Source organism: Stenella coeruleoalba (assembly GCF_951394435.1).
Source record: "Stenella coeruleoalba genome assembly, chromosome: 10".
Classification (NCBI taxonomy): Eukaryota; Metazoa; Chordata; class Mammalia; order Artiodactyla; family Delphinidae; genus Stenella; species Stenella coeruleoalba.
Window position 1 is genome coordinate 56164853 of NC_137156.1, and position 21074 is coordinate 56185926.

The 21074-nt window shown below is 40.3% G+C and overlaps 2 protein-coding genes across 11 annotated transcripts in view; one reads left to right on the top strand and one right to left on the bottom strand.

Moving 5' to 3' along the window:
• LRRFIP2 (LRR binding FLII interacting protein 2) overlaps positions 1–3645 on the top strand; it is a 120456-nt gene extending 116811 nt beyond the window's left edge. For 3 of the 9 annotated variants that reach the window (XM_079933275.1, XM_079933276.1, XM_079933274.1), the window contains exons 14-16: positions 24–103; positions 672–776; positions 1201–2799. In XM_079933275.1, coding sequence (XP_079789401.1) covers positions 24–103; positions 672–776; positions 1201–1311 — 296 coding nt within the window. In that variant the 3' untranslated portion in view covers positions 1312–2799. Of the gene's footprint in view, positions 1–23; positions 104–671; positions 777–1200 lie in introns of all 9 variants that reach the window. The other 6 variants (XM_079933279.1, XM_079933278.1, XM_079933281.1 and 3 more) reach the window with 5 other exon arrangements.
• MLH1 (mutL homolog 1) overlaps positions 3643–21074 on the bottom strand; it is a 51330-nt gene continuing 33898 nt past the window's right edge. The window contains exons 14-20 of one of the 2 annotated variants that reach the window (XR_013830065.1): positions 11273–11381; positions 10335–10398; positions 6756–6920; positions 6100–6192; positions 5690–5803; positions 3887–4110; positions 3643–3754 (exon numbers count right to left, since the gene is read on the bottom strand). Coding sequence is in view for 1 of the 2 variants with exons in the window: in XM_079933272.1 (XP_079789398.1) it covers positions 3943–4110; positions 5690–5803; positions 6100–6192; positions 6756–6920; positions 10335–10398; positions 11273–11381 (713 nt within the window). In the remaining variant the exon portion in view is untranslated. The other variant, XM_079933272.1, reaches the window with a different exon arrangement.

Genomic DNA, 21074 nt, shown 5'->3' on the forward strand with positions numbered 1-21074 from the left:
TTTATTATTCTCTTCTGTTCTAGGAGATGCCAACAGACAAATTAGTGAGTACAAGTTTAAGCTTTCAAAAGCAGAACAGGATATAACCACCCTGGAGCAAAGTGTAAGTCCTTCTTGTGTACGGTACCAACACATCTGCTTCCTGCATCTCAGTGATTAACCCCATGAATGCCTAGGTTTTTTGAGCTGCCTTTGCAGTTGTATCTCTATAAAAGCTCTAAAGTGGAAAAGCCAGCGGAGAACACCTGATAGGGCATTTCAGCCTTTTCTATGAATGAATGAGACTGAAGCTATAATTCTGTTTCTTGTAGCTATTTCAAGAGCCTTCAAGAAGATTGTAGTTTATAACATAATCCCTTATTGTATATTTCAGAAAGTCTATCGGGGAGTCTCCTCCTGCGATGTTACTATGGCTTTTAAACAATATGGTTGTCGTAAAACTTAACGTGGGAAATTGGCCCTATTATGACACTACAGCTGTCATCCTCTCTAGGGACAGTTCTAGATGTATAAATAGCAGTCGAGTTCTGAGAGGACCTCTGACTCCCCCTGAGGGGACTTGTTAGTGTTAGATTCTTGGAATCTGTCCTGACATTGTATTTCCATCTTGGCTGCAAAAAAGTGGTGGTTCCTAGTGCCAGCACCAGAGGCCTGTGTTCTCATATTTACAGATTAGCCGCCTGGAGGGGCAGGTGCTGAGATACAAAACCGCTGCTGAGAATGCGGAGAAAGTCGAGGATGAACTGAAAGCAGAAAAGAGGAAGCTACAACGAGAGGTACTTGCTTTTATTATGCTTCTTGGAATACTTTCCTAAAAAGAAAAAATCCTTTGGAGATAAATTCTTTGCTGCATAAGGAATTTAATCCTGGCTCCAATCTTAGTCAAACAGCAGTGGAATCATTGTTCTGTGTTGGTTTCTGACCTACACAGTGACTGCCATTTACTTTTATGTTTTGGTCAGTTAGATAATAAGAAAAAGGAGAGTTTTTATTTTTGTTTAGATGAGGTCTGTTTCTCCAGCTTCTCTATGTCCTCTCTGATTAATGTTCAGCACCGTTGGTTAACACCTCTGGCTGCCTGAAAAACAACGCAACTGCAGGATCGCATGCAGTGCTTCCACTTCCCAGAAACTGGAGAGGAAAGTAGCGCTGGGTTTCGTTTTTGACCATGTGAAGTGACCAAGGTCTTCCTGTCTCCAGTTACGAACAGCACTGGACAAGATCGAGGAGATGGAGATGACCAACAGCCATCTGGCCAAGCGGCTGGAGAAGATGAAGGCCAACAGGACAGCACTGCTGGCCCAGCAATAGGGAGGCCGCCCTACTGCCCGGGCCCCGCCTGGAAGGACTGATCTTTCGTCCACTCAAACCCCTTTCAGGACTGTTTGAGCTTTGTCATTAAAATAGCCACCTTTGTATTTTATAATTTATGAGAGAATGAAACAGGTTTGAATCTTCATGAATGAACACTTTGGATTTTGTTGGTAGTTTGATTCTAGACTAAGAATTGGTCCATGCCGTTATTATTTTTTATTTCCATAATTTTAGAATCAAGTTTACTCACCATTTTTCCCCAGCTGCCTCAGTGACTGGGCACTCGGAGGCTTTGGCACGGGTTCTGGAGGACAGCGATTCAGCGCTCACCGAGGTACTTCCTGGAGACCTCAGAAAACACAAGTGCCTTCTCCACAGTGCAATTCAGACTTCAGTGATCTCCAGTGGTCAAAAGACATTTACCCTTAATATCAGGTAGCATTTATATTTTAGTGAAGACACAAGTTCACAGGTGGGGAATATATGTTTCACTCAAATTTATATGTTTGGAGGAAAAAGCCTTTTTTTGTAAGATATTTAAATTTATATAAGAAAATGTTAGAAAAAGATATGGGGAGTGTATATAAAACTTGCTTTATTGCATGGGGCAGGGGAAGTCCAAGGCCTGTACTCTTAAAGTAAGAGTAGGGTCCTTAGTCTTCACATCAACTGTGCTGTATCTTGAAAAGTATTTCATCTGCTGCTCATCTGTGGAATGAAACCTCAGACCAGCCCGATGAGGGAGGGAGGGAGGGCAGGCCAGGCCAGGCAGGTGGGAAGTCAGCCTGAAGATTCTATTAAATATACCCTTTTGCTGACTACAGTTGGCTACTGACACATTCATTTTCTTAGAGGAGCCTTTAAAACTAGTCATTGGCAATCATGCCCGCCTAGCTCACCCCTCTTTTCTCTCCTTAAGGAAAAATAATCTGGAATATAGAATTTCTTTTAAGAACTTCAGTTTCATCTTTAAAGGCACCCAGTTTGAGGATTTTATCATCGAGTCGTAGCCATGTTACAGTATTTGTGATTCTCTTTTGCGCTCAGAATTGAGGTGGTTTTATGGAAATGATTATTGTATCTTCAATGTGTTTACACGGAAAAAATATGGGGGAAAGTCTAATGAATTAAGGCCACATAAGATAAAATTAGACTTGAAACTAGGTAATAAAGTTAACTTAAATATGAATAAAATCTCTAATAATTATTCCCTTCTTTAGAATAATTAGCTCTTTGTGTTTAAAACATGGAAACCAGGGGCTTCCCTGGTGGTGCAGTGCTTAAGAATCCACCTGCCAATGCAGGGGACACAGGTTCGAGCCCTGGTCCAGGAAGATCCCACATACCGCAGAGCACCTAAGCCCATGCGCCAGAACTACTGAAGCCCACGCACCTAGAGCCCATGCTCCGCAACAAGAGAAGCCACCGCAAGGAGAAGCCCACGCACCGCAACGAAGAGTAGCCCCCGCTTGCTGCAACTAGCGAAAGCCCACAAGCAGCAATGAAGACCCAACACAGCCAAAAATAAATAAATTTTAAAAAATAAAATAATTCAGGAAATTGGTTTCCATATTTTAAGATGATTTCCTATAAGTTTTCTTTCAGTTGATGTGTGGGAGTGGGCAGTGACGAGGCATGTTCTGAAATGCAGATTTATCCTAGAATCCCATACATACCTGGAACTGAAACATCGTGTAGTCCACCTCTTGAGGCCTTGGAAATCCCTCTTCCTTTCCACCCACGGTCACTCAGCCTGTGCTCCTCCTGGAGCTGTTTTGTTGTCAGTCTTTTCCGAATGGAATGGTTCCACTTCTCATAAAATAGACTCTTCTCTTCTTTTCCACAGAACTTTCTTCACTGAGCCTTGTAATCTGGACTTTACCTCAAAACTATAGGCATTCTTCCTCCCTGTGCTGACTGCACATTTCTATTAATGCAGGCTAATATTAAGGTAGCTTATTTTAATGGTACTTACAGTTTCAGTTTGTATTTTTACAACACCCTTCAAACAAGAATACCTAGAAATTCCTTTATCTTAAGCTGGTAGTATTGATAGCCATTAACAAAGTGAGCTAACTTAAAAACTCATGCCTATTTTGGACTGGACAAGAACTATTTTCTTCAAATTTTTAAATTAAGAATAAATTAATTAGCTTTGGTTACTGAAGGTACTAATAGAGTGACTACGCAGAAAGCTGAACTGACAATGTCATCAGCACCTCTTATAGGTTCAGGACCTCTTTTTTAAAAAGGCACCTGAACCAACATAATATTTATCACCTGATATTAGAAATTCACCAGAACACAGAAAGAATCGAATCAATGCATGATCTATAAAGTCTTTAAGGCCCTTTTAGAATTCTTATCAGACGTCCAGGAGGCTTTCAAACTACTTTTGGGATTCTTCAACACAATCAGTATACACTAGGTGAAAATGGATCTAGGAAAATTTCAAGTGTAATGAAATTAAATAAAAAACCATGTTAGGACAAATTTGACTATTTATTTATAGTCAATCCACCATGCATGAAGGAGTGCTACTAGTTAAAATGCAAGTGTGAGTTCAACCTACCAATGTCGGGATACAGAGGAGGAACGACCCATCCCAGAGGCCATAGACGACCATAGTTAACACCTCTCGAAGACTTTATATAGATCGGGCAGGTTAGCAAGCTGCAGGATGTTTCCATCTTCTGTGAAATGTTTCGGAGGCAGAAGGTGTGAGCGGAAGGCTTTATAGACGACATGCTCCACAGTCCACTTCCAGGGGTTTGGAGTAGAGCTGGGCACTTCACTCTGAAAGAGACATGTTAGATGTTCACATCCCAGTCTACACTGGTTTCCTGGCTGATGTGCACTGGGCCTGGAGAGTCTTGGTGGCTTATAATAGGCTGTGTGACCTAATGCTTGTGAAGTATCTTTTCTAGGCCAGCCTCTCAGGGATCCTACAGGCCTGAGCAGAGAGACGAGATGGAAGAAAAGAATCAGTCGTGGCTTTCGTGACGCTTCCTCCCATAGAAACTGTTACCATTCAGGGAGAGTGTGTTTACTGTAGCAGGATCTAACATAATGTTTGGATGGCAGTAGTAGGAAGTACATTCTGTAATTACCACTAAATTTGGAGTCTCAATGTAGTTCTATTTCCCAAAAAGCTCCACAGGTAAGAAATGAAAAAATAAATGAGGATTATTTTACTCCACCCTTCCCCTCCTACATCTAAGCCTTAGGCTGCCTCATGTAAAAGAAGATGTTCTTTCTCATCCATCCTTCCTCACCTTGAAGTCAGTGTTTCCAATCAAACGGGATACTCTCAGCACAGTTTGGTAAGTGTGCTTTCTTGCCACCTCCATTGGAATGAGATGGTTCCAGGGGCTCTGGCCAACACGACCTGGGACTGGATCTCCGCTCCACCACCCACAGGCTCTGGGAACCCTTGAGCACCCACTGAAACTGTCCCTTAGCTTCCTCACCCATGAAGCTGGAGAAACAGCATGTCATCTCAGAGGAGGACTAGGAGCAATCACCGAGCCAGTTACGTGTATCAAGTACCCACCCTTCCATTCTTACACTGCAGGCAGGCCTCAGTTGACTGCACTTTGCAGACCGTTGTGGGTTTTTTTTTTTTCTTTTGTTTTTAAACACAAATTGAACGTTTGTGGCAACCCTGCATTGAGCAAGCCTACTGGCTCCATTTTTCTAACAGCATTTTTTAATTTAGGTATATACACTGGCTTTTTATTAGAGACAGTGCTATATACTGTACACTTAACAGACTACAGTATATAGTATAAACATAACTTTTATATGCACTGGGAAACAAAAAAATTTGCGCAACTAGCTTTACTGCAGTGGTCTGAAACGGAACCAATAAAACCTCTGAGGTACTCCTGTATTTCAAAGCCCCCTCTCCCCCCCACAGCCAAACCCTCCGAAATAGTTGTGGATTGAAAGAGCACTGTCATCTGACACAGAAACATGAGGAACCCAGGCTGACCTTCCGTAAGAGCTGGGGCCCTGACCCAAGTACAGCCGTGTCCTCCTGGCACAGCAGTGGTCAGAGGCAGAGTGAGGCACAAGCCGAAAGAGACTGGGGAGACTGACCCAGAACCTGAAGGCTAAGGCTACACACTTCTGGGCTCACAATGGGAGATACAGTCCACCCACTAGCCCTGAAACTTCCCATTTCTCACTGCGATGGCTTGTGTTTGTACATCTGACAGTGAGGTCACTCTGGAGGCACCTTCTATATTTCAGAAGGAAATAAAACTCGTAAGAGCTGACCACTGTGTTTGAAGCTTATATGCAGCGGATCCTAGGAATTTAGAGAGGGCAAGATTGTGCCCCCAGTCCCGGGCACCAGTGCACACCCTCATACCTGCTGGCCTGAGAGCGTCGACTCCTCAGACACATACTGCTTCCGGATGGAGTAAAACATCGCACATTCTTTACCAAGGCTTTCAAAACATTCCTTTTCGTCATCCCAGTTCACCTGCTCCAAAGAGAGAATTCAATACCTCAACATAGGTACGTGCTTTAAACACATTTCACTTCTAAATGGAGATAACAGACAACTTAAAAACTAAACGTGATTTTTTAGGCATTAAAGCTGTAAGTTGGAACTACTGAGTATTGCTGGGGTGGGCAGGGATGAGAGGGACCTTAGCCATGCTACCCTTTTCCTCTTCATCATTACAGATGACGGTAGGGCCATGTGCCCTCCCCGCCCCCCCACACACACACTCACACACCCACAGGACTGTCATCAGGATTGGCTCCATCACTTGCCTCAGTGGCCAGTCGGAGAATGAAGATAGGCAGACCCTCCAAGGGGGGCACGTAGTTGTCGATCAGAAGGGGTAATCCAACCAGGTTCCCTTCCTGCTTGTGGAAAAAAGGCCAGGACGGGATAAGAAATCATGCCGTTACAGTTTAAACAAATTCTCCCTGGTGCTTCCTCCAGGTCTTGTCCTCAAACCAGCCGTTCTGGGCAACCAGGTGCTTGACCAGGCTGGGCACTGGGGGCAGCAGAACTAAGCACTTAGAGCTTTCTGTCCTGACATGTAGCAGAGCCACCTTCTCTTTGGATCTGCTCACCAACCAAAGAACACATCAAGGAAAGCCCCAGAAATCAAGGGGTAAGAGGAAGAAACCTCTTAGGAGAGCAAGTGGCAAAGCATCATTTCCTTCACTGGGGCCTGCAGGGACCGTGGGATTCAGCTCTCCCTCCTGCCTGGGTCCTGCACCCTGGGGACAGGAATGGGCACGAATGGATGATAAAAGTTGTGAAACCTAGAAATGCAAATAGGGAGTGAAGATGTCACAGAGGTCACAGGCTGCTTCTGAGAGGGGGCCCAGCCTTCTTGTCCTGATCCTGGACCAACTACAGAACTTGACTCTTATCTGAAGAATACAATGGAGGTATAAAAATGACCGTCGCCCACCTCATCAATCTCCAAAGAGAAGTAGTCTGCAAGCATCTCAGCCTTCTTTTTCAGAAACTCAACAATGTATTCGGCAAGTCCTTCTTTGGGACCATCTTCCTCTGTCCAGCCACTCTCAGGACTATCTAAGGCAAGCATGGCGAGGTCAAAGAGTGGTGCTGGCTCCTAGGACGGATCAAAAACATTAGGGATGAGCATAACAGGGCATCCAACGCAGCCTGAATTCCCACAAAACCATCTTCACAACAGCAGGTGAGAAGCGACAAATCTAACACTCATTCTGCAGTTCCCCCAAAGAAAACACCTGAAAATCCACAACAGAAGCTCATCCTCCTCCTCCTCACCAATGGCCATTGCAACAGAGAAGGTGTGACCAACAAAAAGACCTGCTGAACAGGTGGGAAAGGCGAGGCCGTGAGGCGGCACTTTCCTTCTGTGTAGCTTTAAGGACCCCAATTTCGTATTTCTAGAAAATCACAAGGCAGACACGAAGCAGATCATTCATTTCTTCCTACTGCCTTACCCATAACTAAAGCAAGGGGGAGGGAGAGTGAGTTAAATCGAATGACATTTCAGGTAAATCATCTGATTAGGAAGAAGACTGTAATCTATTGTGAAAAATAAGATGCCTAAATTTTCTTCCATTGCTCTCCTTCAGACATTGTAACTGTTGTCATACATTTTACATATTATAAACCCACAATACACTGTTCTTACTTTTTCATAACAACAGAGGAGTCAATTAACAAAAAGACCTAACAATCCTAAATGTTTATGCACTCAATAACAGAGCTTTAAAATATATGAAGGATAAAACAGAACTGTGAAGAGAAATAGACACAACTACATGGAGGCTTCAATATCCTTTCCCCAATAACTGACAGAACAAGTAGACAGAAAATCAGGATACAGAAGATTTGAGCATCACTATCAACTTGATACACCTGCCATTTATAGAATATTCTACTCAACAAGCCCATTTTCAAGTGCACATAAAGTATTTACCAACATAGACTATATTCTGGGCCACAAAACAAGTCTCAATAAGTGTAAAAGGATTCCAATATGTTCTCTGCAAAAATAGAATTAAGGGGTTCCCTGGTGGCGCAGTGGTTGAGAATCCGCCTACCAACACAGGGGACATGGGTTCGAGTCCTGGTCCGGGAAGATCCCACATGCCAAGGAGCAACTAAGACTGTGCGCCACAACTACTGAGCCTGTGCTCTAGAGCCCGCAAGCCACAACTACTGAAGCCTGTGCACCTAGAGCCCGTGCTCCGCAACAAGAAAAGCAACCGCAATGAGAAGCCCACACACCATAACGAAGAGTGGCCCCTGCTTGCAGCAACTACAGAAAGCCCACGTTCAGCAACGAAGTCTCAATGCAGCCAAAAAATAAAATGAAATAACTTTTTTTAAATGGAATTAAATTAGAAATCAATACCAGATCTCTGGAAAATCCCCAAGTAATTAGAAACTAAGTAATATACTTCTAAATAATGCGAGGGTCAAAGAAAAAATCAAAAGGGAATTTAGAAAGTATTCTGAACTGAATGAAAATGAAAACAACTTATCAAAATGTGTGGGAAGCTGCTAAAGCAGCACTTGGGAGAAATTTATAGTACTTAACACCTATACTAGAAAAGAAAGATCTCAAATCAGTGACCTCAGCTTCTGAAACAGAAAAACAAATTAAAGTAAGTAGAGGAAAGGAAATATAAAGATCAGAGCAGGTAGCAATGAAATAGAAATCAGAAAATTAACAGAAAAATCAATGAAACAAAAAATCAGTTGAGATCAAACCCTCAGCCAGACTGATCAAGTTAAAAAGATATAAATTACCAATATTAGGAATGACAGAGTACAGTACATCAGTACAGATCTACAGACATTAAAAGAATAAAAAATATTCTGAACTTTATGGCAATAAATTTGAAAACTTAAACGGACAAATTCCTTGAAAGAAACCAAATACCAAGGCTCACTCAAGAAAAAGCTAACATGAATAGCTCTATATCTATGAAAGAAATTGAATTTTTAGTTAAAAATCTTCCTGTGAGGAAATCTCCAGGCCCAAATGGCTTCACTGATGAATTTTACCAAACATTTAAGGAATAAAGAATTCTACACAAACTCTTTTGGAAGATGGAAAAGGAAAAAGTATTTCCCAACTCATTCTATGAGGCCAGCATTACCCCATACCAAAACCAGACAAAGACAATACAAGAAAACTACACACCAATATCATTCGTGAATGCAGATGTTACGAGTTGTAAACAAGGGACTTCCCTGGTGCTCCAGTGGTTAGGACTCCACACTTTCACTGCCGGGGCCCGGGTTTAATCCCTGATCAGGGAACTAAGATCCCACAAGACGCGCAGCCCAGCCAAAAAAAAAAGTTGTAAGCGAAATTTTGACAAATCAATTCCAGTAATATATAAAAAGGATAATACATCATGTACAAGCAGGGTTCACCCCAGGAATGCAAGACTGGTTTAAAATATGAAAATCAATCAATGTAATTCACTATAGTAACAAACTAAAAAAAGGAAAACCATACAATTATCTGAACAGATACAGAGGAAGCATCTGAAAAAATTCAGCATCCATTCCTGAAGAAAAACTCTGAGCAAACAGGGAATAGAAGGGAACTTCCTCAACCGCCTAAGGGTCATCTACAAAAAGCCAACCGATGGCAGAAAGCATACTTCATAGTCAAAAACTGAATGCTTCCCCCAAGATCAGGAATAAGAGAAGGATTTCCATTCTCACCACTACTGTTCAACCTTGTACTAAGCTTCTTGCCAGTGTAATCAAGCAAGAGAAAGTAAGAAAAGGCATCCAGATTGGAAAGGAAGGAATAAAACTGTCTTTACTCACAGATGCTATGATCATCTACGGAGAAAATCTACTGGAGTCAATAAAAAAGCTACTAGAACTACTAAGTGAGTTTAACTAGGTCACAAGATATAAGATTAATGTACCAAAACACTTGTATTTCTAGATAGTAGCAACAAATGATTGACAATTTATAAAAATGTCACAATAGTATCCAAAAAATATGAAATATTAAGGGATAAATTAACAAAAGATTTTCTCCCCAAATTGATCCATAGCAACACAATCCCAATAAAAATTCCAGAGGGTTTTTTGTAGAGTATGTCAGATGTAAAAAGAAGACATGAAACTACATAGATAGTATGATTTTTAACTCTAAATTAAAATCAGGCAATGACAAGGTCTTGAAAGAAATGGACTAAACTTGTTAGCTGGAGTTGTGTTTGGGTCATGGGCTTTAAAGAATGTTTACTTCTATTTTTATCTCTTTCCAAGTTTTCTTAAGTAGATATGTATTAATTTCTATAATAATAATAATAAACATTTAAGTTGGCTACCAAATGACTGTTCTGCTTTGTATAAAACTATATGAAGATACCTCCATATGCAAATCATACAATAAACTATTCTAAGCATATTTAGAAAAATTTAATATACTACAAATAAGATAATAAGGCAGAGCTATTTTCAGAAATGACCAGTTGTTGAAGTTTCAGAAATGAGAACCAGGAAATAAACTTACCGATAACCTCAGAACACCAAAATTGGCAAAATCATAAATGAGAATCTGGTAGAACAGTTCTTCACTGAAAATAAAAATGAAGTGACATTAAGGAAAAGCTGAATCCATGCTTCAGAGCCAAGCAGTAGGGACAAAATGGGAGAGATAACCCGAGACGGGTAGGACAGAGATGTGCTGCTTTGCGGTGGCCTTTCTAACAGTCCTGGGATCTCCTGCTCCACCAGGGCTTTGGTGGCCGGCCTCTGCACACAGGTCAGACCACTAAGACCATCTGCCTTGTCATCACCCGTGCTCCGTCCCCACCCCTCTGGTGCTGTAAAAGGTTCTAACACTCAGTAGTGATAAAGTTAAGAAGGAGTTTTTGTTTGCGCACCTTTTCCCCACTTGCAAAGAATCCTATAAATCACTTCTTTTACAACTCACCATTTAAAAAATATGGGCTGTATAGGGAGGGCAGGGACGTGACCCCGGTTTTAAATCCAATCAGTTGGATTTAAAGGGCTGAGAGTGGGCGGTGCAGCAGACGTCCGCCAGAGCATCTCCCACAGTACCCTGCTGTACACAGCACACGCTGCAATGCTCCACCAGCACTAAGCCCTTAGCACCCAGTTCACAGCAGCCAACTTTTATTGAGCACTGGGCATCTAGCAAACCCAGGCATCTCATGTAATTTTACCTTCACAAAACCCTGCAAGTTAAGTAGTAATAACCCAAATTTCTCATCTTACAGATGAGAAATCCGAGACACAGATTAGGAAAGTGACTTGTCCATGGTCACATAAATGGTAAATGGTTGAGCCCAGATGTGAAACGACATGTGACTCTAAAGCCAGGGCCCTTTCCAACTATGTCATCCTGCTCTCCCCGGCTTTTCCTGCCTCTGCCTCCAGGACTACTCTTCTAGCAGCTCTGCTTTTTTCACATCCGCACCGATTTACCTAAGTTTGGTGGTGTTGAGAAGGTATAACTTGGTCTGATGCTGTGCCAAGGCCCACTGAGGATTCACACAGCCCACAAATGAGTGGTTACGCAGCACCTCCCGGAGAGCTGGAAAACAAGACACAGGTCAGTAACTGCACCCCACCAACACCTCTCTGCAGCCCAAAGCACCAGAACTAGAGACAACAAACAGGTACCTGAATGGAACCTCTTGCTGAAAGTACACACAAAGAAGGAATAAGATAGAACTAATCTTTCAAAATGCAACAAGGAATTGCCAAAAGATTTAGGAATACTCAAAGATCACCATCCAAGACAAAGCAGGAAGCCAGAGAAGTAACAAGAGCTCTGAAACCAGCTTTATCCAAAGACACTGGAGGAACTGCAGGTATCAAGAACTTCAGTTTTTGCAGGCTCTGAGGTGTAGAGAAAGAAAAACAGAAGCCTAGGAATGTTGCGAAATGTGGACTGTAACAGGAGGCCACTTCCCCTTTTGCAGCCAGGATTCACACTAAGCAGGTTGCTTGACAACTTAAAGTGGAGATTTTAGTTTAAACTGATTCCAGGGCTGACTGTTCCTCCAGGTTCCTGATAGAATCAAATGCAAATTCTCTCTGGAGAAATTCATCTTCAACCCAGACTTCAAATAATTCCTCACAGATAAAGTACCAGGACTTAGTGGTCAAAAAGTTACAAAATACACAAAGAAACTAGGCACCAAGAATTAGAATCCAGAAGAAATCACAGAATCACATCTGCCAAGTTTTAGAGACTGGAAATATTGGCAAAGATGATAAAATAATAAGCATGTTCAGTATGCTTAAGAGGTATTAAAACATTGAATAAGTGACAGGAGACTATCAAAACTGATCAAGGAAAGACAAATATGGTATCACTTACATGTGGAATCTAAAAAATAATACAAATAAACTTATTTACAAAACAGAAACAGACTCACACACAAAGAAAACAAATTTATGGTTACCAAAGAGGAAAGCAGGTGGGGATTAATTAGGATTATGGGATTAACAGATATACACTACTATATATAAAACAAGGACCTACTGCATACCACAGCGAACTATATTCAACATCTTGTAATAACCTAGAATGGAAAAGAATCTGAAAAAGAATGTGTGTGTGTGTGTGTGTGTGTGTGTGTGTGTAACTGAATGACTGCTGTACATCTGAAACTAATATTGTAGATCAACTATAGTGCAATTTAAAAAATAAATAGAAAAAGGAAACAGAAATAACACCAATCTTACATAAACTCTTTCAAAAAATAAAGGAAGAATAATTCCTACCTCACAAGGTTAGCATAACCCTAATACCAAACCTGAGAAGACATTGAAAAAAGGAAAATTTTAGACCAATATCCTTTACAGTCATAGGTGCAAAAATCCTAAACAAAACATCAGCAAATTAAATCCAGCAATATATTAAAAAAAAAAAAAAAGAATAATACAATCAAGAAGAGATAAGCCCAGGAAAGCAAGGTGATTTAGCGTCTGGAAAATCTCACCATATTAACAGAATAAATGAGAAACACATGATCATTTTAGATATAGAAAGAGTATTAGACAACAACAATTTATAATTAAAAACTCTCAACAAACTAGGAACAGAAAATAACTTCCTTAATCTGAAAAGGGCATCTATGAAAAACCTCCAGCTAACATCATGTTTAATGGTTAAATACTGAATGTGTTCTTTCCACAATGGAGAACAAGATAATTAACACCCATGCTCACTCATCCTATCTGACGTTGTACTGGGGGTCCTAACCACTGTAGTGAGGCAAGGAAACAGTATAAAAATATGAAAGGAAAAAAGTAGAACTGTCTCTATCTGCACCTTTGGCAAGGTCACGTGATACAACATCTTTTGTATTTTAATACGCTAACAGGTGGGGGTCAAAATACCATGGTAAACAATGGGGAAAATGATTTTATTCTGACTCAATCTTAAAAATTTAAACCAAAGTTAATAAAAATAAGTTTATATTAAAAATGATCAAGGAGATTTCAAAAAAAAACAAATAAAATTTCTAAAAATAAAAAATATAATAACTGAAATTAAAAATCAAGATAGACTGGGGCTTCCCTGGTGGCGCAGTGGTTGAGAATCTGCCTGCTAATGCAGGGAACACGGGTTCGAGCCCTGGTCTGGGAGAATCCCACATGCCGCGGAGCAACTAGGCCCGTGAGCCACAACTACTGAGCCTGTGTGTCTGGAGCCTGTGCTCCGCAACAAGAGAGGCCGCGATAGTGAGAGGCCCGCGCACCGCAATGAAGAGTGGCCCCCGCACCGCGATGAAGAGTGGCCCCCGCTTGCCACAACTAGAGAAAGCCCTCGCACAGAAACGAAGACCCAACACAGCCAAAATTAAATAAATTGTCTAAAAAAAAAAAATGGCATGAACATTACCACAATAAAGGGGGAAAATACTCTAAAAAAAAAATCAAGATAGACTGAACAGAGTGGACAAAGTTGGCAAGGTAATTAATGGTAAGGTAGATCTAAAAAAATTATCCGAAGTGCAGCACAGAGAGACAAAGAAATGGAAAATATGAAAGACAGCTTATGCAATATGGAGAAGAATAAATATGTAAGTAAGTCCCGGAAGGGGCAGGGGACAGGGAGAGACAGTAACTGGAGACTCTCAAGACAAAAGATCAGAGAATATCCCAGAAGTGATGAAAGACACCAAACCTCAGCTCCAGGAAGCCCAACAAAATCCACACCTGAGATAAGCAGGACACTAAAGAGATCTTAAAAGCTCTCAGAGAGAAAAGAGAGAATACCCACAAAGTATTAAAATATAAGACTGACAGCTGAATTTTCAACAGCAACAATAGAAGCCAACGACTGATAAAATAACACCTTCAATGCATTGAGAAAAGAATAATTGCCAATCTGGAATTTTAAACCCAGCAAAGAAACTTATCAAAATAAAGATGGATTAGACAAAGCAAAACTCAGCTTGCCATCTCAGGCCCCACAGAAGGAGGTGCTTAGGGCAGACCATGAAAGGTCTGAGGAAAAGAATTATGAGCAGAAAATATTGGCTAAACCCAAACAAACTGACAGTAACAACATAATATGGAACAATGAGATATACACATGGAAACTGTGACTATAACACCATATACCAAAAATTAATTCCAGGTGGACTAGAGATTTAAGTATAAGCATTTTAGGAGACAATATAAGAATATAGATTTAATTATCCCAGAGATAGAAAGAATTTCCTAAATAAGATTAAAAGGCCAATGTGTGGTAGAGGAGTGATCAAGATGGCAGAGTACTAGGACATGAAGCTCACCTCCTCCCACAAATACAACAAAAATACATCTACATGTGAACAATTCTCACAGGATACCTACTGAACACTGGCAGAAGACCTTAGACCTCTGAAAGGGCAAGAAAATCTCCAAGTAACCAAGTGGGGCAAAAAAATAAATAAATAAATAAGAAAGCGAGAAAGGAATCGGGACAGGACCTGCATCCCTGGGATGAAGCTGTAGAAGAGGAAAGGTTCCTGTACCCTGGGAAGTCCCGTCACCAGTGGGGAATCAACCAGGACAGAGGGGGAGGTTCAGAACCTCAGAGAACACAGCAACCAGTTTGCAGCAGTTAGAACAGAAAAAGACATGCACAGACAGTCAGTACCACAGCTCTGCACTTCTGAGCCTGAGACACCTATCTGCCGATACAGGTGGGGGCTGGGTGCGGAAGCTTGAGCTTCAGAGATCAGACCCAGAGAGAGGACTGGGATGGACTGCACGGAAACAGCCTGAAGGGGCTGGAGCCTGGTGCAACCACACCTGATGGTGTATGCAGAGGAAGCCTGGGCTGCCTTAGAGGCCAGGTGCCATTGTGTCAGTAGTGCGTGAGGGGAGGGGCGGGAACCACCACTACAGCCTTTCTACCCGCGAGAGCTCTAAGGCAGCAAGACACTGCCTACAGGAGCTCCAGGAGCAGTCACGAGTCGCTGCTGTTCCCGGGACTTCAGGAGCAGTCTCGAGCTGCGCACCTTGCCCTCCTAGACTCCAGGAGCAGTCCCGAGCCACCTCCATTCTAATCATGCGCTCTGGGGGCACACGTGAGCTGCCACTGCCACTGAGAACTCCACGACCAGGCACCAGCCACAATATCTACACATCCACTATCAAGAGGTAACAGCCAGCACACACTAAGGAAAGAGGTAGCAGACATCCAGACTAAAAACAGCCCTCACACCAAAAACTCTTAAACCCACACAAGCTACACAGGGAGGCTTCCACATATAAATAGCCCTCCAAGACCACAGCAGATAATTGTTTCTCCTAAACTCATAGAGCAAGAGAACTATAAGTAAAATGAAGAAGCAGAGGAACCACTCCCAATTAAAAAACCAAGAGAATTCCCCTGAAATAACAAACAATGAAACAGACCTCTTCAGTCTAAGAGACACTGAGTTCAAAAAGGCGATAATGAAAATACTGAAGGAATTTAGAAAGGCTATTGACAGAAATGCAGAGTACTGTAAAAAGGAACTAGAAGCTATAAAGAGGGACCAAGAAAAATTAGAAAACTCATTTGCTGAGATGAAAACTGAACCAAAGACAATGAATAGCAGAATAAATAATGCAGAAGAATGAATAAGTAACCAGGAAGATAGAATAATGGAAATGACCCAATCAGAACAGCAGACAGAAAGCCAAATGAAAAAAAAAAAAAAAAATGAAAGCAACATAAGAGACCTATGGGATAATATAAATTGTGCCAATGTATGCGTAATAAGGATTCCAGAAGGGGAAGAAAGAGAAAAGGGGATCAAAAATGTATTTGAAGAAATTATGGCTGAAAACTTCCCAAACCTAAAGAAGGAAACAGATATCCAGGTACAGGAAGCACAGAGGATACCAAACAAGGGAAACCCAAACAGACCTACACCAAGACATATTATAATAAAAATGGCAAAAGTTAAAGAGAGGATTCTAAAGGCAGCAAGAGAAAAACAAAGGAGGCAAGGGAACCCCCATAAGGCTATCAGCTGATTTCTCTACAGAAACACTGCAGGACAGAAGGGAGTGGAAAGATACAACCAAAGTCCTAAAAGGGAAACATCTGCAACCTAGGATACTCTACCCAGCAAGATTATCATTTAGAATAGAAGGAGGGATAAAGAATTTCTCAGACAAGCAAAAACTAAAAGAATACAGCAATACTAAACCTATCCTAAAGGAAATATTGAAAGGTTTTCTCTAAATAGAAAAGAATCCATAGGAAAGAGAAAATCACCATCAGAAAGCAAGTCACCTAAATAAGCCAGTACACAGATTAAAAAAAAAAAATTCTGTGAAACTAATAATAACCACAATGAAACAGCAAAAGGATGAACATGAAGATGTAAATAAGGAGATCAAAATCATAAAATGTGGAGGAGAAAAGTAAGAAAATGTAGATTTTTTTTTTCATTCCCTAGAATGTGTTTGAGCCTAAATGACTACCAGTCTAAGACAAGTAGATATAGGAAGGGGTTAATATACTTGAAAAATGGTAACCACAAATCAAAAACATACAATAGATTCACAAAAACCAAAAAGAAGAGAACATAAGCATAATACAAAAGAAAATCATCAAACCACAAAAGGAAAAACAAAAAAGGGACAAAGAAGAAATATAAAATCAAAGGGAAAACAAAGTTTAAAATGGCAATAAATACATATCTATCAATAATTACCTTAAATGTCAATGGACTAAACACTCCAATCAAAAGACAGAGTGGGAGATTGGATAAAAAAGCAAGAGCCTATAATATGCTGCCTACAAAAGACCCACTTTAGAGGAAAGGACACACATAGATTGAAAGTGAGGAGATGGAAATAGGTATTTCATGCAAACTGAAATGAAAAGAAAGCAGGGGTTGTAATATTCATATCAGACAAGATAGACTTTAAAACAAAAGCCACGAAGAAAAATCTAAGGACACTATGTAATAATAAAAGAATTAATACAAGAAGAGGATTATTACATTCATATATGCACCTAATACAGGTCAACATATATGCAACTAATACAGGAGCACCCAAATACATAAGATAAATACTAAAAGACATAAAGGGAGAAATTGACAAAAAAACAATAACAGTAGGAAACTTTAACGTCCCACTCACATCAATGGACAGATATTCTGGATAGAAAATCAGTGAGGCAACAGAGATCCTAAATAATACAATAGAACAGTTAATTAGACTTAATTGATATTTTCAGGACATTACATCCAAAAAAAATTCTTTCCAAGTGCACATGGAACATTTTCTAGGATTGACCACATACTAGGGCACAAAACAAGCCTCAACAAATTTAAGGATATAGAAATTGTCTCGAGCATCTTTTCTGACCACAACAGCATGAAACTAGAAATCAACCACAGAAATATGTGGAAAAAATGATTACATGTAGGGCTTCCCTGGTGGCACAGTGGTTGAGAGTTCACCTGCCGATGCAGGGGACACGGGTTCGTGCCCCAGTCCAGGAAGATCCCACGTGCCGTGGAGCGGCTAGGCCTGTGAGCCATGGCCACTGAGGCTGTGCGTCCGGAGCCTGTGCTCCACAACGGGAGAGGCCACAACAGTGAGAGAAAAAAAAAACAATTACATGGAGACTAAACAACATGCTACTAAAAAAACCCAGCAGGTCAATAATGAAATCAAAGAAAATTTAAAAATACCTTGATATGAATGACAATAAAAATACAACCATACAAAATCTATGGGATGCAGCAAAACCCTTTCTTAGAGGGAAGTTCACAGCCATATAGACCTTCCTCAAAAAACAAGAAAAATCTCAAACAACATAATATACCACTTAAAAGAATTAGAAAAAGAAGAACAAAACCTAGTCAGCAGAAGGAAAGAAATACTCAAGATCAGAGAGAAAATAAATAAAATAGAGATTAAAAAAAAATAGAAAAAAATCAATAAACCAAGAGCTGGTTCTTTAAAAGGTTAAACAATATCGACAAACCTCTGGCCAGGCTCACCAAGAAGAAAAGAGAGAGAACCCAAATAAACAAGATAAGAAATGAAAAAGGAGACATAACAACCAACACCACAGAAGTACAAAAAACCATAAGGGAATACTATGAACATGCCAACAAATTCAACAACCTAGAAGAAATAGACAAGTTTCTAGAAACATACAGCCCACCAAAACTGAATCAAGAAGAAACAAATAATTTGAACAGACCAATCACTACTAATGAAAGTCCACGACCAGATGGCTTCACAGGCAAATTCTACCAAACCTACAAAGAAGAATTTATACTGATCCTTCTCAAACTCTTCCAAAACATTGATGAGAACACTCCCAAAGACATTCTTATGAAGCCACCATCACCCATGACACTAAAACCAAAGACACCACCAAAAAAGAAAATTAGAGGCCAATATCTTTGATGAATATAGATGTTAAAGTTCTCAAAAAAATATTAGCAAACCAAATCCAACAACACATAAAAAAGATCATACACCACAGTCAAGTGGGATTCATCCCAAGTTCACAAGAATGGTTCAACATTTGCAAATCAATCAATGTGATACACCACAGAAACAAAAGAAAAGACAAAAACCACATGATCATTTCAATAGATGCAAAGAAAGCATTTGACAAAATTCTACATCCATTCATGATAAAAAAAACTCTTACAAAAGTGGGCATAGAGGAAACATATCTCAACATAATAAAAGCTATTTATGACAAATCCACAGCCCATATAATACTAAAAACAGTGAAAAGCTGAAAGCCTTCCCACTAAAATCTGGAAAAAGACAAGGATGCCCACTCTCGCCTCTTCTATTCAACATACTATTGCAAGACCTAGTCACTGCAATCAGATAAGAAAAAGAAATAAAAGGTATCCAAATTGGAAGGGAAGAGGTAAAATTGTCATTATATGCAGATAACATGATTCTATATACAGAAAACCCTAAAGACTCCACACAAAAACTACTAAAACTGATAAATGAATTCAACAAGGTAGCAGGATACAAGATTAACACACAGAAATTGGTTGCATTTCTTTACACTAACAATGAAATATCAGAAAGAGAATGTAAAAAAACAATACCTTTCAAAATCGCACCCCCCAAAATAAAATATTTAGGAATAAACCTGACCAAGGAGGTGAAAAACCTATACACTGAGAACTATAAAACATTAATAAAGGAAACTGAAGATTCAAAGAAGTGGAAACATATCCCATGCTCTTGGATTGGAAGAATTAATATTGTTAAAATAGCCATACTTCCCACAACAATCTACAAATTTAATGCAATCCCTATCAAATTACCCATATTTTTCACAGAACTAAAAAAAAATCGTAAAATTCATATGGAACCATAAAAGACCCAGAATTGCCAAAGCAATCCTGAAGAAAAAGAACAAAGCAGGAGCCATGCCCTCCCAGACTTCAGACATACTACAAAGTGACAGGAATCAAAAGAGCGTGGTATGGGACTTCCCTGGTGGTCCAGTGGTTAAGACTCTGCACTTCCAATGCAGGGGGCCCAGGTTCGATCCCTGGTCAGGGAATTAGATCCTGCATGCCGCAACCAAGAGCCCACATGCCACAACTAAAGATCCCACATGTCACAATGAAGATCCCACATGCTGCAACAAACACCCAGTGCAGCCAAATAAATAAATAAATAAATAAATAAATAAACACAGAACAACAGCAACAAAAAAAAACAGCGTGGTATTGGGACAAAAACAGACATATGGATCAATGGATCAGAATAGAGAGCCCAGAAATAAACCCATATACCTATGGCCAATTAATCTTTGACAAAAAAAGCAAGCATATACTATGGGGAAAAGACAGTCTCTTCAGCAAGTGATGCTGGGAAAACTGGACAGCTGCATGTAAATCGATGAAGTTAGAACACTCCCTCTCACCATACACAAAAATAAACTCAAAATGGCTTAAAGGCTTAAACATTAAGACATGACACCATAAAACTCCTAGAAGAGCTCAAAGGCAAAACACTCTGACATAAATTGTACCAATGTTTTCTTAGGTCAGTGTCCCAAGGCAATAGAGATAAAAATAAAAATAAACAAATGGGACCTAATCAAACTTAGAAGTTTTTGCACAGCAAAGGAAACCATAAACAGAAGAAAGGTAAGCTACAAACAGGGAGAAAATATTTTCAAACAATGCAACCAATAGGCCTAGTATCCAAAATATACAAACAGCTCATACAGTTCAATAACAAAAAAACTAAACAACCCAATCAAAAAATGGGCAGAAGGGCTTCCCTGGTGGCGCAGTGGTTGAGAGTCCGCCTGCCAATGCAGGGGACACAGGTTCGTGCCCCAGTCCGGGAGGATCCCACATGCCACAGAGTGGCTGGGCCCGTGAGCCATGGCCGCTGAGCCTGCGCGTCTGGAGCCTGTGCTCTGCAACGGGAGAGGCCACAACAGTGAGAGGCCTGCATACCGAAAAAAAAAAGGGGGCAGAAAACCTAAATAGACATTTCGCCAAAGAAGACATATATTTAGGTCTTTAACCCATTTTGAGTAAGACCAGATACTATAAAACTCTTAAAGGAAAACATAGGCAGAACACTCTGACATAAATCACAGCAATATCTTTTTTGATACATCTTCTAGAATAATGTAAATAAAAACAAAAATAAACTGAAAGGCTTTTGCACAGCAAAGAAAACTATAAACAAAACGAGAAGACAACCCACAGAATGGGAGAAAATATCTGCAAACAATGCGACTGACAAGGGATTAATCTCC